Source organism: Apteryx rowi, unplaced genomic scaffold, assembly GCF_003343035.1.
Source record: "Apteryx rowi isolate R43461 unplaced genomic scaffold, aptRow1 scaffold_252, whole genome shotgun sequence".
Classification (NCBI taxonomy): Eukaryota; Metazoa; Chordata; class Aves; order Apterygiformes; family Apterygidae; genus Apteryx; species Apteryx rowi.
Window position 1 is genome coordinate 121,738 of NW_020448886.1, and position 14,626 is coordinate 136,363.

The 14,626-nt window shown below is 37.8% G+C and overlaps 1 protein-coding gene across 2 annotated transcripts in view; it reads right to left on the bottom strand.

The window, feature by feature from the left end:
- Positions 1-14,626, bottom strand: part of TSPAN12 (tetraspanin 12) — a 51,632-nt gene that overhangs the window by 16,661 nt on the left and 20,345 nt on the right. For both annotated transcript variants that reach the window (XM_026067053.1, XM_026067054.1), the window contains exon 4: positions 1,520-1,594. In XM_026067053.1, the coding sequence (XP_025922838.1) occupies positions 1,520-1,594 (75 nt within the window). The remainder of the gene's footprint in view (positions 1-1,519; positions 1,595-14,626) is intronic.

Sequence of the window (14,626 nt, forward strand, 5' to 3'; positions counted from 1 at the left end):
TCTTTCTATTTGCATGCTTGTGTTCATACTCTTGAATTCCTGGAATGTAGAGGAAGAACCGGAGGAGTCTGGAATACCTGGGTTCACTGTGACCCACTATTGGAGTTTAGTGCGTCTTACTGTGGCAGCAGGAACAGCTGTGTTTCACCCCCCCCCCTTTTTTTTTTCTTTTTTTTTTTTAGGTGTCACCAATGCCTAAACATATGGTATGCTGGCTTTTATCAGACTAGCTCTGGGTTTCAGTAGTATAGGAGGTAACAGAAAGTTGGGGGGGGGGGGCGGTCACACTAGAACATACCTGTAACTTCAGGTTTTTTAACTGAATAATAAAGGCTGGAGAAGGCATATATCAGTGCACTGAAGGTTCTGTTATATCAGGCAGCTTCCACTGACAAGACTTCTGTGGAACAATGGATGTTAGTTATAACTGTCATTTTTGACAAAAGCCTTGGAGAGCGGTGCTCATAGGATGAAGCATGCCTCTTGTCTGCATTGCCAATTTTAAAATGCATCAATGTAAGCTGACATTTAAAGTAAAGGGATAGCCTTAATTATTGTTATAATAGAACACTCTTCCGGAATCTATAAGCAAGGGAATGAGTTCTGATATAAATGCTGCCATATTTCCTCAGATCTGCCAGAAATTCCTTTAGTCTCAGTACTGTGTAAATATCAAGAGAGCTCCCTCCCATCTTACTGCAATGTAATTGCTACACATTTGCAGCTGTTTAAAAGAGCAGTATATTGGGCATATCTTGGCAACTCAGAGAAAATAGTTGTCCCTCTATTCATAAATATGTGCCAAACTGAATACAAAACATAAGCATACAGCATCCAGTAGAATAACAAGTCATTTTATCTTCTGTTCAACACTTACCCATTTTCTTATATGATGGCTACAAGTCTTCAGCTTGAAAATTAAAGATTGGTTCAGTTATAAAAGCTAGATAGAGATAAAACCTTTTCACAAGTTTACAGAAAAGTGTTTTATAACTAAGACATGCTTTGCATAAAACCAGCATTTATAGTTTGTGGAGACAGTGTGAAGATTTCAGAAGATAGCAAGTCATCTATTGAAAGAACACACTGTCTGTTTACAAAACAGTGGAGCGAGTTATAGCTCTTTAAAACAAGAAAAACTTTCAGAACAAAATCCTTTCAACTTCTCATATCTCCTCTCTCAAAACACAGATCTTAAACCTGTATTTCTTTCTTAATCAAACTTCCACTGACTTCAATGAGAATCTGCCTAAGCAAGAAACAACTAAAAATAAAATCCTTAAATAAATCAGTCTGCAGGATTTGGCTCTCTAATATAAAGGGGTTGGGGAGAAATCCAGACAGGACCTTTCAGACAGACATGCTTTCCCAGAAAAATTCTCTGTTTAAAAAAAGACAATCACATGAAGTTAGACTGTCGGAATAAAGGACAAACACTACAGCAATTAGAAAACAGCTAGCTAATGGAAATCGTTGTTTTCTTCTTCCGAAAAAAATGCAGCCTCCTTTTCTGACTCACCATTATTTCCTGCTCATAGGTCCAAACACCACAGGCCAGTTCAACACAGAATATTACAAGCAAGCTTCCAAAGTACTGCAGAAAACAGAATGGCCTTAGTTATTTTTGATATTCAAGTTAACTTTGGAAAAAAAAAAAGACAAAAAATCAAAAAAATATTAAAGGACATCTCAAAACACTATTAATACAACATTAATACTTTAAAACATGGTTGAAGACATGGAATCTGAAATACATTTTTTAACCAAAATATTAAAGATTCATTAGGCAAACTTTCCAAAAGCTTAAACCATGTGACACAGAACATTGTGACATTCCTTACTGACTTAACATGAAGCATATGAAACATTACCATGGGAAAACAAATTAATTTTCTTGTTGACTAACAGAACAGGGCTATCATGACACATTACACTAAAACAGTCCTAAAGACGACAAAAAATTTCTCATATATGTGAAAAAAAACTCTGCTTTTCAGTTCTATTCATTTAAGTAACATAAATACAGGTTATGTTAATGGCCAGAAGGGGGAAGGAAAAAAAGGGAAGATTGACAAGATGGAAAAAAAACCAAGGTCCTTGAAAGCTATGTTCTTATCAAAATGATTTAAGTAGTGGAGGTCAGGTACAAATGTACAAACACTTATTGAGATAGACTGAAATATCTTCGTCTATAACAAGATCTAGCCTTTTAATTATTTAAAAATAGAAGACATTTGTATAAACGAAAAAGCTGTACAGGTGTTGGTAGTGAACATTCAGAAAAGCCAGTTGCTGTGATTAGGAAGAGTAGAACTAACTTCCATGTAACATCAATAAAGCATTTTTGAATTGCAAGGTAAAGCAGCTTGGAAATTAAGACTGCTTTAACTGTTGTCCTCTATTAGGAGTCACTTACTGAGCTTTTATTTTAAGCAAAAGCACAATTTCGTTCATTCTTGACTCCAAACTTTCTTCCATATCAATGGACTGAGGTCCCCTTTTTCCTCAGTGTACAAGACTATAAGTTACAGTCTTCATGGTTTTTAAATTTATTTGGAATTCAAAAGCAATGAACCTATGATTTTAAATTTCTCCTGGAGGCTGATTATTTCTAGTGTTTCTCACTTCCTGTTTTACTAGGTTTCTTCCTCTCCTCTATTCTTTGGCCGAAAGCAGAGATAAAGCCTTTAGGACAGAGTGCTCTAGAACTCTGTGCCTGCCCCATACTAGCTTCCCCATCTACTTCTTTTGAGAGAGATACTGAACTAGAATACTTACTCAAAGAAACACCACCACAATATAAAACCGAGGAAAATAAATATATAATTTCCTTAGTAAGATACATTCCAAAAGGCTGCTAATTTAGTCATTTCATTCTGGAATGTATTTAGGACAGGTATAAAAAACAGAAACATGTAGGGAGAGTAACTGAAATATTTTTTGCTATTGAAAGGATAGTAAGCTGTAATAGTTAAAATAGAGAATATAAAACCATAAGTATTAGGATTTAAGGCTCACCTACATGGCATATTCTTCATTCAACCAGTCTGGAACTGTGTAATTCACAGCAACCTTTGCAGCTACTGAACAGTGTCTTGCATTTACTACTACTTGCTGATCAAATCAGACTCCCTGAACTATGCTTGTAAATGCAAACAGTCAAATTAAAAATAAGCATGTAAAGTACCCATGTGAGTTTTCAAGAGAAACTTCTACTCGTTTCCTCTCCCACTGAAGGTCTGTTTTACAAAGAGTGTTGAAAGAAGAGATCCTGTTTTAGCAGTCTCTACCATGTCACATTGCATTTTCAGTTGTTAAAGCTGGATAAAACATCTCATAGCCTTACAAATCAACAGTATAAGCTCACGCAGAGCTCCAATACAGGCCTTCAACAACCAACATGTTTATCCTCCAAAGGTCCAAAAAGAGGAGAAAATTTGAGTCATATCTTGTAAAAATAATGCTTTTTTTCCTAAAAAATAAACTCACAAGCTTCTAGATAATATACCCACTATTACTGTGGTGCCCGTAACTTATTCAAATGGTTCTTAAAAAGACAAAAAAAAAGAAAACCCACACAGAAATCAACTCCACAAAGTCTTCTCTTAGAAACGAGGAAAGAACACCACCTGTTTTAGTCCTTTTAATTGATATGAAAAAGTGTCTAAGGATATTATGGGTAATACTGACATTTTTGAGAGTAAGAGCAACTAGATGTTTATATGAAAAGTGATTTTGAGTTCTCAGCTGTCAAAGTAAATTTCAGCGCTTTTATACTCTGACAGAATAACAAGTCTGGGACTATCTGCTATCCCCAAACCTTATGCAAAAGACACTGACCATAATGAAAGTGATACATGTGGGGATGTACATGTGGTATTCTCTAGAAAACTCTTAATTTACAGTTCCTTTTAACATTTCGTTGGTTCACAAACCTTTACATTTGATACTTCCTCTTCTTGGCAGCATATAGTTAAGAAAGATTCTGGTAGTGGTTGGAGACAGAAGAGCCAAACACATGATTTTGTCCAGTGCTGAATGCAGTCCAAGATGAACACTGTTTAGCCAGATTCACTCATAAACCATTTCTGGGTCTGCCAGGAATTGAGCAGTTCTAACTCTAGCTACCTCTGGACACAACAGCACACTGCAAAATCAAGGCTCCTGACTGTCTTGAAAAATGCACATCTGCTCATAAAGTAAAAGACAACAAAAGGCACAAGGAATTTACACATATGAAATTATAATCTAGGAACTGAGCAACTGCAGTCACACAAAACTCTCTCATAGATGAGCTTCAGTTTCATTCTGCTGTTGAAGGGGAATTTTTAACTCTAATGATTTCCAAAACAAATAATTTTTATAGAAGTTGTGCGAAAAAACCATCTGAAGTCATTATTTAAATTTATTATCCCTAATTTCAATCTTCAAAATACAGAAATTATTATTGGCTTCAATGCCAATTTTTGTCTCCAAATAAATTCCCAAAAGAGTCTGAATGCTAAATGCATCTTCCTGTAATTGCAAACTTCTACTTTTTGCCAGTTACAATGATATGAAGTACGGTTTAATATTTCTTCATTCTTATGGGCTCAGTGGCTGCATTCTGAAAAGCAGACTAACTTGTGCTTTATCCTCAAAACAGTGCCACCAGGTCAATGATGTTACTCCCTCCCTCACAGCACTCTTGGCCATCACCAAGATATTTTCTACTTTTGGGGGGAGGACGGGGAGATGCTTGGCAGAGAAGAGGAAAGGCAAAGAAGGGAACGAGGATTTTTGCAGATACCTACAGGTTATCATAAAATAAAAAATCTGCAAGCAATAATGTAAAGTCATGATTACTCTCACAACTAGAGACCTTTTATATGGCTAATCCTACAGACTTTTAACATTCCTCTTTTGTACACAGTCAGTAATCACTACTGCTCTCTCCCTGTTGAGGCTGCGCAAAGTCACCAGAAAACGTAAGTGGCTGCTCCACCCTGCTACAAAACTGGCGGAGTCAGTTTCACGGAAGGATCTCCACGAGCAAGGTTACAAAAAAACTAAGATGTGGCTTTCTTGAGAGAAGCTGAATGATTAAAATGCTGGTAGAAAACACTCTTTGGAGAGTAATGAAACAAAATAAAAAAATTTGTTAATTTAAAAAAATAAAGCAGGTACTTTCTGCTCCTCTCCCTGCCATGAACATGCAAACGGCCAAGATCCTGGACTTCAGCTTCTGTGCAGTGTCAAATGACTGATGTTAATAAGCAGGACTAATTCTTGTAGTTGTAGGAGTAAGTCTCCTACAGAGGAGGAAGGAATGAAGCAGCAGCTAGGGAAAGCAGTTGCTTTCCAACAAGAGCACCTGTTATAGTATCTGGAACCTCACACAGAATTGGATCCTTTCTGTAGCAACGGATGGGTATGAGTACTCAGCTCCTTCCCCACAATATAGAGGTGCAACACTAATGGCCCGCAGAAGCTTGAAGAACTATATTTTTCCAGCACATCAGCCCTGAGATGGAGGTGAGGGAACTAAGGACTCTAGAGTTCAGAAGAGTCTTGTTTCTCTTCCTTTAAAGTGCAAGTGAGTAAACAGAAAAGAACTGGGAACAGAAACAAAAGTTCTCACTGGGAAAACCATCCTCAAAGAGATGGGGGAAAGACAGGAGGATAAAGGGCCAAGGAAAGGCATTAGGTCTGTTCCCTGAGTAATTACTAGTATCTGTTCTGCTGGAGTACTCTTCATGCAGCACAGGCGTAAAAGTGACCATAGCCTGCGCCCTCATTTCCTGATCTAAAACTTCTGGTGAAGAAAACACACACACACACCTCAATACCATGGAAAACCATTACAATGGATTCTCACAGTCCATGCAGAGTCCATAGGAGATCATACTCAGCTACCACAAGTTTAAGAGCCTCCAGAGAGGTCTTCCTCTTGCAAAAGTCAGAATCAGACAGCCATAAGCTAACCTCTATATGGTACTCATATACAATAAGACAAAAAGGGATAGTGAGGGTAGTGGAAAATATGAAATGGAAATCCAATGATGAAATTTGGCCACAGAGGTGAAGAAATAACCCTCAAGTAAATAATTAAGGACAGAAATAGAAACAAAAAAAAATGCAGACTACCATGTTATTTACAAACTGTGTGCTAATTCAGATGGCTATTCAGATAGCTAGCTGCACAATGGCTATCAGAACCTGACAAATCACTACAAAGATGCATGATATTTGAAAATATGTATAAAAGAATCATCAGAATAAGTCAAAATTATTGTTAGAAAAATCTGTCTTGACTGTCTAAATAGGATCAACAGTTTTGGTCTGAATAAAATGCCTGCACTTATCAGTCACATTACTTAACAGGGTACAAGTTCCACATATGTCAGTGCTAACATGGGAGCTCCACCCATTAAAAAGATTCCTAAATGCCCAAAATGTCTTCCTATCTCTCCAGGTAAGTCTAAAAAATAAACTGCAAAATGATTTTTTTCTTAGTTGTGACAGGTTTTTGCTATTCTATTTATTCTACCAAACTAAATGAATGACCAGCACCACGTAATACATCATAGGAACACATTTCTTTCCTGCTCATTACAATCATTTATATACAAACACAAAAAATAGCACAAAATCACAGTCATCAAATCTCAGATATTTTGCATTAGCTTAAAAGGTATTTGTTCCAGCAATTCCCATTCTGCTCAGAGAGTAATGCTGAATAGGACACATGAAGTAACCCTCAACATAATCTCTCTCTCATGGCTTTCTACCCCGCAGAGTACAGGATTTTTTTTATTGCAATTGTGTGCAACCACAGGACAGCATATAAAGCATGATGTTTTATGCAGAGATGTAATACAAGACTCTTGCTGTAGTTCTACATATTTTTCTGTTTGTCTTGAATATACCACATAATGCCTGTAATTAATCACTTGATATTATGATTTGTCTATGCTATTTCAGGCAGCAGGTGAAAAGAACTGGTGAAAAATATCCTTTTATTTCCATCATTAACACAGCAGACAGGACCATGGAAAACATGTGACTTCAGAAAACACAGCATACTGAGTGGGTTTTTATAAAAATTTTCCTCCTTGCCCTCCCATCCCAGTTCCCACTTAAATACCCTTACTCTAAAGTACTTCCAAGAACACAGAATATTTCAAAGATTTTATAACAGTGGAAACATTAAATTCTAATTTGCATTAGCAAAGGAAAATACAGCTAAAACTGAGGTATGCTGCAGTAGTCTCCTTCAGAGCAACAGCCAGGGCAATGTAAATACCCTATTTTCAGCCAGTGATGACTCCGCTGGCACAGATACAAAAGCCACATGACTGTCCGCTGAGGATGCCCTTCCCAACGTAGCAGAGGCATTATGCCAGAAATGAAGCTAAGAGCAGGAGCAGCTGCCCAATGGAAATCTGATGACTCAGGGTTCTTACTCACTAACGTGACTATCAGTCTCTCGCACCAAGCAGCCCAGGCAGGTAAGAGTAGCTATGCTACAAAGCCGTGCATACCCAAGTATGTTTCTGAAGTCATACCACACCACTCTGATCTGCCACAGCTGGGTTCAGTATTTTTTTTTTTTCTTTTCTTCCAGTGGCCTATGGAATGTCTCATCAGCATTCAACTATCTTAACCTGTAAAATGGGTGGACTATTAGCCCAAGTGTAAGGAGAATCAAAGGAGCCATACTCACTAAGGTCACACTAATAGCAAACTTGGTGAGATCATTTTGTTTGCAGATAGGAACTGTGATTTGGAAGCAAAAATCTAGGCAACTCATGAAAATGCAGACTGGGTTCTGTGGCAACCTAAGTTTCATCAGAATTGGAAAGGCACAAATGTGACTTAATTCATCATACCTCTTTTCCTCCCTCAAACCTCACTTTCGGTTTGCACATTACATTATGTCCCTTTTACTGGAATTAGGGCTCTAATTCATTTTTTTGACAACTTTCTAATTAAGTACTGCCATCCTAGAAAAACTGAAGAGACTTCATAGTCTACTAAATTCTGCTCTAGAGGACTAATATATCCCATCACACAATATACTCAAAATATTGGGAAGTTCTTAAGTCCATTTATGGATACTGAGAGAGCAAGAGAGCATTCCAGATATGAGAGGAAATGGCAACTAGACAGGGGCTAACACCTAGAGTCAGAGGTTACAACATGTTCAACAAAAGCGTGATATGAGTGTGATGGGTATTCAAGCTGCTTGGAAAACCAGGTCCAGAAATCCTTCCATTTTTGAAAAAAGTGCCTTTATTTGAAGAATCAGTTTACTTATTAATGAATCACTGTTCATATGCTCTGTATTTCATTTCATAAAAATCTTTTTTTTTCGAGCTTTATCCCTCTCCTCCCAAATGTTTTTCTTTTCTTCCAGAAGATATACAACTTTTTTTTCCCCCCCCCCAGACTCAAGAAAACCACAGCCCTCATGTCAGACCAAACGAAAAGTAGCTGATCAGCAAGTCCAGCCTCCTCAGACTTCCTGTCGTGCTCACACCACCTTTTTGGGCAATGTGGTCCACATGGAAAGAGCAGCAAAGAAAGATCTGAGAGAGAAGGGCACGGGCTGAAGGAGATTCCAAGGGTAAGCAGCTGCAGAATGAAACCTTATGGGAAACTCGAAAAGACCAGAGTATATGGTATGTGAAACAGATGCCAAAAGATTTTAAGAGGGTTATGCATAGCATTTCCCAATGGCTAACAGCCTGAGAGTGTCAGCTTGGTTCTTCTGAGATACAAGCCATCCAGACATCTGTCTGCACCCTAAGAAATGTCAGATGACCACCAAGAGAATGCTTGATCACCAATGGGAACCAGACTCTTTCCATGAAAAAACTAATAAAAAGCCCGTCCTTGCTCACTAAGTTACAAGCTATGGATCCCTTTACTTTTGTTATAGTTTAAAACTAATGAGGTTATTTTAATGATTAATCCAGCTACACTTTTAAAAAATGGAGCAAATGCTCATTAAACGGAGTCAGCCTAGTAGCATGGAAAACTGAAATCCTCTGTTTATCCACTCCCACAGTGCTGACTTTCCCTTGCACTTCCCCCCTCCCCCCCACCTTTTCTCCTTCGCCAGCTCTCTCTGCCCTGCCCTGAAGGGATTCAGTTCATTTGTCATTCTGATTTAAAATTTAGTTTACTTGCTTGACAGTGCAGAATTCTGAGAGAAATGCAGTCACAAGTCAGCAAGGAAACAGCCTGAAACCACCAACTCACAACATTAGCTTTTGAATGCCATCCAGTTCTTCAAATACATTCCACAGCAAAATGAGCAAATGTCTATTAATTTAGGTTTCAATTTCCCAGTTCAACAAATTTTTAATCAATCTATAGAAACTGTGACCTTCACAAAAGACCCTAAGTTTTATATAAACAATTATCACTCTTTTAGAAATCTTTATAACTAATTTTCTGAAGCCAAAAAATGGTGTTTTTTACACTGAAATAAGCACTTAGATTTTTTAAGGCACATGCCTAAGTTCTTTTGACTCACTCTTTACTACTTGAAAGTTTTTTTAAAAAACAAACATAAAATTTTTTACAAATAGTAAGAACTTTGTTCACTGCCTGAATTCTTCTGAAATATTAATGATCTGTTTAACATTTTTACTTTAACACCTAATCTTTGCTTACATAAGGAAACAGGTATTATTTTGGAAATAAGCAAATGCACCCTTCAGACAATTATTATGATTTATTTGCCCAAGGCTCAACTACCACAAGTCAATGAACTCCAAGGAATAAGGGTTGCTGCAAGGTCAGAGTAAAGTGCTGAACAGGACATAAGTAAAGATACACATTAGATGATAATTTCCTCAGAGCTTAGAATATTCCCTTCCCCCTTCTTTTCCCTGTATTTCATAGGATTTATATTGAAACCCAAAACTTCCCATTCTGCACAGATTTTCAAAACACAGCCCCCTTCATCTCTCCATGCCCTCTTTATTTTCTAGCAAGGAAATTAAACACTATAAAAATGCCTCTTTGGTCAAGAAAATCTTTTTTCCTTTTAGAATTCAGTGCTGATATACACAATACCTCTGCCTGAGCATGCCCCAAAACACTTCAGATATTCACCATTTTGCATCAAAAAGTGCTCTTCTCAGGTAAAAAGAACCCACGCTGCAGTCCATATGCATGCAGCAAAGTGTATCTCTAGTAAACTAGTGAAAAGGGCAAGATTAGACAAGAAAGAGATGAATTTACCTGATAGGACATCCACTCCATGTTCAGTCCGTGGCAACAAGAATGGAGCTAAATCACTGGCATGCCTCACTGGTGAGGCTGGACTGCATTTCAGACAAGACACAGAGGTTTGGCTGGGCTTTGTGGTTCTGTTTACTCATTCGCTCCTTCCTTCCTGTGACTCTCCTGTTCCTTATTCCTTTTAGCAGAGAAAGGAGAAGCTGGATCAACAAGCAATGAGAGACGGGGAGCTGGGAAGGAAGGAGGGAAAAAAAGCACTACAGCAGCAAGACCACATATCATCTCAGCAATTCCCCACCTTCTTCTCCTCAATCAAGGATATTTTCTTACTCTGATATTACTCCCAGTTCTCTATTCTCAGTACCCCAAGAACCTTCCAGAAGTCATGCCAGTGTCTGCCCTTTCCATATATTCCAAGTACCCACTTCCATCATTCCACTTCCCCAGCCTGTTATCACCTGCCCTCCCCATCAACCAGTGAACATTACTCCAGAGCCCTTTTCAGCCCTGGTAACATTTCAGCTGCTTCTACAGCCCTGGACACAAATGACGTTCAAGGACTTGGAGACAAGAAACAGTATCAACAGCATAACAAACAGGAATAGGAGGAAAACAGGAACAAAGAAGATAAAAGCAACAAGACTTGCTCCAATAGTTTTGAATCATGAGACCAGGCAGAGACACTTAATAAAACCAACAGTCAGGAAATATATCCCAAAGCCCAGCCAAAGTATCTGCCCTTATCAAGTGAGCCTAAAAGTATAGCTTACAGAGAAAAAGTTGTCACAAATTCAGACAGTAGGCTTCATGCTGAAAACATACTGGAACTGTAGAATGGCTACTTTCAACAGATGTTTTCCTTTCACTTAGCACTAAACTTGTTTCCAAAATGATGTGCGAGTGGCTCTTTACTCTTGCAGAAATGTGCAAAAAAGCCCATTCTGATGGACAGCACCATAATCACACAGTCAGACCTTGCTGTCACAAATCAAAGCTATTTTCCCGGATAGCCTTCTAGTTGTTGGACAGTTCTTTTTACTCTGAGTGGCTGGTGACTGCATGTAATAATACTGCGGTGGCTCTGCCCTTATATTACATGACCATGTGTACAAAGCAGCTGCTAAGTGCAGAGGTGAAGGAAGCAGATCATCACTGTGAACACAGCAAACACATCTGGATTGAAGCCAAGCATTTACAGGAAGACCCAGACACTCCCACCAGCTCAATTCCTGTCTTGCTTCCCCCCCCCCCCCCCCCACTTTTCCCTCCACGCTGTTTGAATATACGGCTGCCCCTCTTTGCTGTTCATTCAATAGACAGTACTCTTCATCTCTAAATGCCTCCCAGGAACACATTAAACTACGCAACTACTCATCTGTAAGCTCCTTCTCCCAGCAAAGAAAATTATGTGCAGTTTCAAAGCATTGCCTTTGAAGAAATTTTATAAGTACATACACAGTGCTATACATTTTTGTTGGAGAAAGCAAGGTCAACAAAACACAGCTCATGCTTAGACAGGCAGATTTAGAGGTTGGCATTGAACCCTAGTACTGGTGTAGTCCATTCCACTGTGTTGGGGAGTCCTGTATGTATGTACAGAATGTACCATCTCCTGCAAATCCAAGCTTTATTCTGTAGCAAGATTGTGCAAAACCGATTAGTATCACCAATACAGTTCTCAAAAATCCAACCATTTATTTGAACTAGAAATAACATATCTGAACAGGTAAGAAGTTTACCCTCTATCCCATGTCAATGCAAAAGCATGTTTGATAATCATTAGCACAAACATCTTCTCAAACAGTTCACCTTTAGAGTAAAGGTTAGAAACATGGAAAACATTAAAAAAAGTTTTAGTCCTATATTTGTTGTCTGCAGAAAGTTGCTCATATCAAACTACTGGGGTATAAAAAAAATCTGCAAACTTTAAGTGTACTTCCCCTTACAACTAGAACCTCACACAAACAGCACTTAAAAATACAAGATAAATATCCAGCTTTTTCAAATACCATAAAAACCCTTACTTACCCATTGATTATCTGAATCTGAGTTTTAGCACAGTTCCAGCTTCTCAAAATCTGTACTACAGTATTAAAGACCCTCCCATTTAAATCCACCTTTCAAAACAGGCCAACCTGTCTTGAGAATCTCTATGGCCAGATACACAAGCACAAAAACCACTAAAGATTCAAAAAAAAAAAAAATCTAAAGTATGTATTTAAAAGCCATTCAGAGGACTGCACAAGCTCTTTTTCCTCCTAGTCAAACCACGAGTTTTCATAAGCAAGCTGCTGAGAGAAGGCAAAAGATCTGAAAATGATGAAATCCAGTCTCTGTCCTGTCTAATTTTAAACTGCATGGGCTTTAAAATGTGTCTGTCAGTTATTTCTTTGCCTTCACTGGCTGGTAGTTTAATAATAATGAAACACTTCTGGTCAGTAAATAGCCTAATTTCAGGTAATGGAGCAGCTGTGACTCTGGTAAGACTTCACAGGGGTCACAATGAATATCCTGCAGAATTAAAGAAATACCTGCAGTCACAAAAAAAGGACAAATATTAACTATCACTAGACTTTCATACTAATTCATGCTGACTGTGGCTGCAAAATAGCTGTTGTGATAGTGTCCTGCAGCTAACATTTCACATAGAATCCTTTCCAGGATGGCATATTAGCAGTTACAACTGGTGTCCTGCAGTGTAGCAAACACTTTAATCATTCATAACACCTATGCATCCACATGGATTTAAATGGGTGTATGGGTATAGAAGAATCTATCCCAAAATGCTGATGTCAATCAGTGGTTCCAAATCATTTTTGGGATGGATTTTACAGAAACCACTTTCAACAGCAGTGTATCTAGCTGAGTGAAAACTACTGACATGAAGCAGTCACATTCATGTTATGTTTGTCATAGGTCTCCAGCTTACATTTTTCACTGAAATGTGAAAGCTTTCATTTTTTCCCCTCCTTATGACATATCTGTCTGCTTTTCTATAAAAGATCAATTTAGCTTAATAATGGTTAATCTGGTTATGTTTCAACTCGATCATTAGACAACTTGGTCTGTCAGGTTCCTATTTATAATCAGGTTCTTTGCTCACATCAGAGTCTAACAACATTTAGCTCCAGACTTATTTCTCTGCCAACTTCATGATAAAAATCACTAAAAAGATTTGACCTACTATCAAATATTTCTTACAGTTTTTTTCCCTTTGTGAAAACTTATCCAGACGAATTTGAATCCTGTGCTGTGTGAATGCTATAATTATGGAAAACTCATAGTTATAAATGCCTGAATTTGCAATGAAAACCCCAGCCAGGAAAATCTTTTCCACTGGGAAATTCATGAACCTCTTTGTCAAGCAATAGAGAGTTTACTCTTGTTGTCTTAATGAAATAAGAACTTCAAGAAATTCTCACTCCCTTAAGGTTACTATTCAAAAGAATATATGCATGTGCATTTTTTTTTGTAGTTAAGCTATGCACACAACAGATTTTAAAAACAATCCAAAATGTACATAGCCTCAGAAGATACAAAGAATGCTACTGTATTTAAAAAGTTAAATAATCTTGCTTGAAAAACCTATAACAAACACCACAAAACCTGGTCTTTCACTTCTCATCCTTGAACCGTTTACAGCTTTTATGCCAGTCATCTGGAGGAGTCCAGATCTTCCAGTTTAACCTAGCATCACTGCCTACTTCCCTAAATAAAAGCAACCCAGGATCTCATCTCATTCTCAGACCTCTCTCCCATGAGCAACCCAGATTTCCTCATCCCCCACCCCAAATGCTATGTGCACAACTTTCTAACAACTCTTGCTTTACCAGCCTTCCCCTGAATCTGCAATAAAACAACTCTTTAATAAATAAGAATTTTTGGTGCAACTGTATTCCATGGCTATGAGGACAAGAACAAAACTGCCCACATGTGCCAAAATGAGCAGAACATTTAAGGAACCTAACTAGTAGATAGTAGTAGTAACTAGTAGCTACTATTACTGGTAGCTACCCAGTTAACACATCGGTGACAAAAGGATTCAAACTGAAAAGCATTCCCAGTTTTGTAAGGTATTTCTATTTGTAAACTAGAACACTCTTAAGGAAAGATTACCATATAAGTAACAGAAAAGAAGAAAGTAAGGCTCCAGTACTCAACAAAAAAATTCCTCTAAAAAGATTATTTGAGTGGTAAATATTAAGGAAAAGTCCTCCTCTGCTACTTTGGGCAAAATATTTTTTCTGAAACTTTTTAAGCATATAGACAGAACCACTAGACAAATTTATTTAAGTTAGTATAATTTTACATTGTGTCAGATGCATTGAATTTGCCTGTTAAGCAGCTTCCTACTTCCAAGGAAATTATTGTAAATTAAAAACTTATTTGG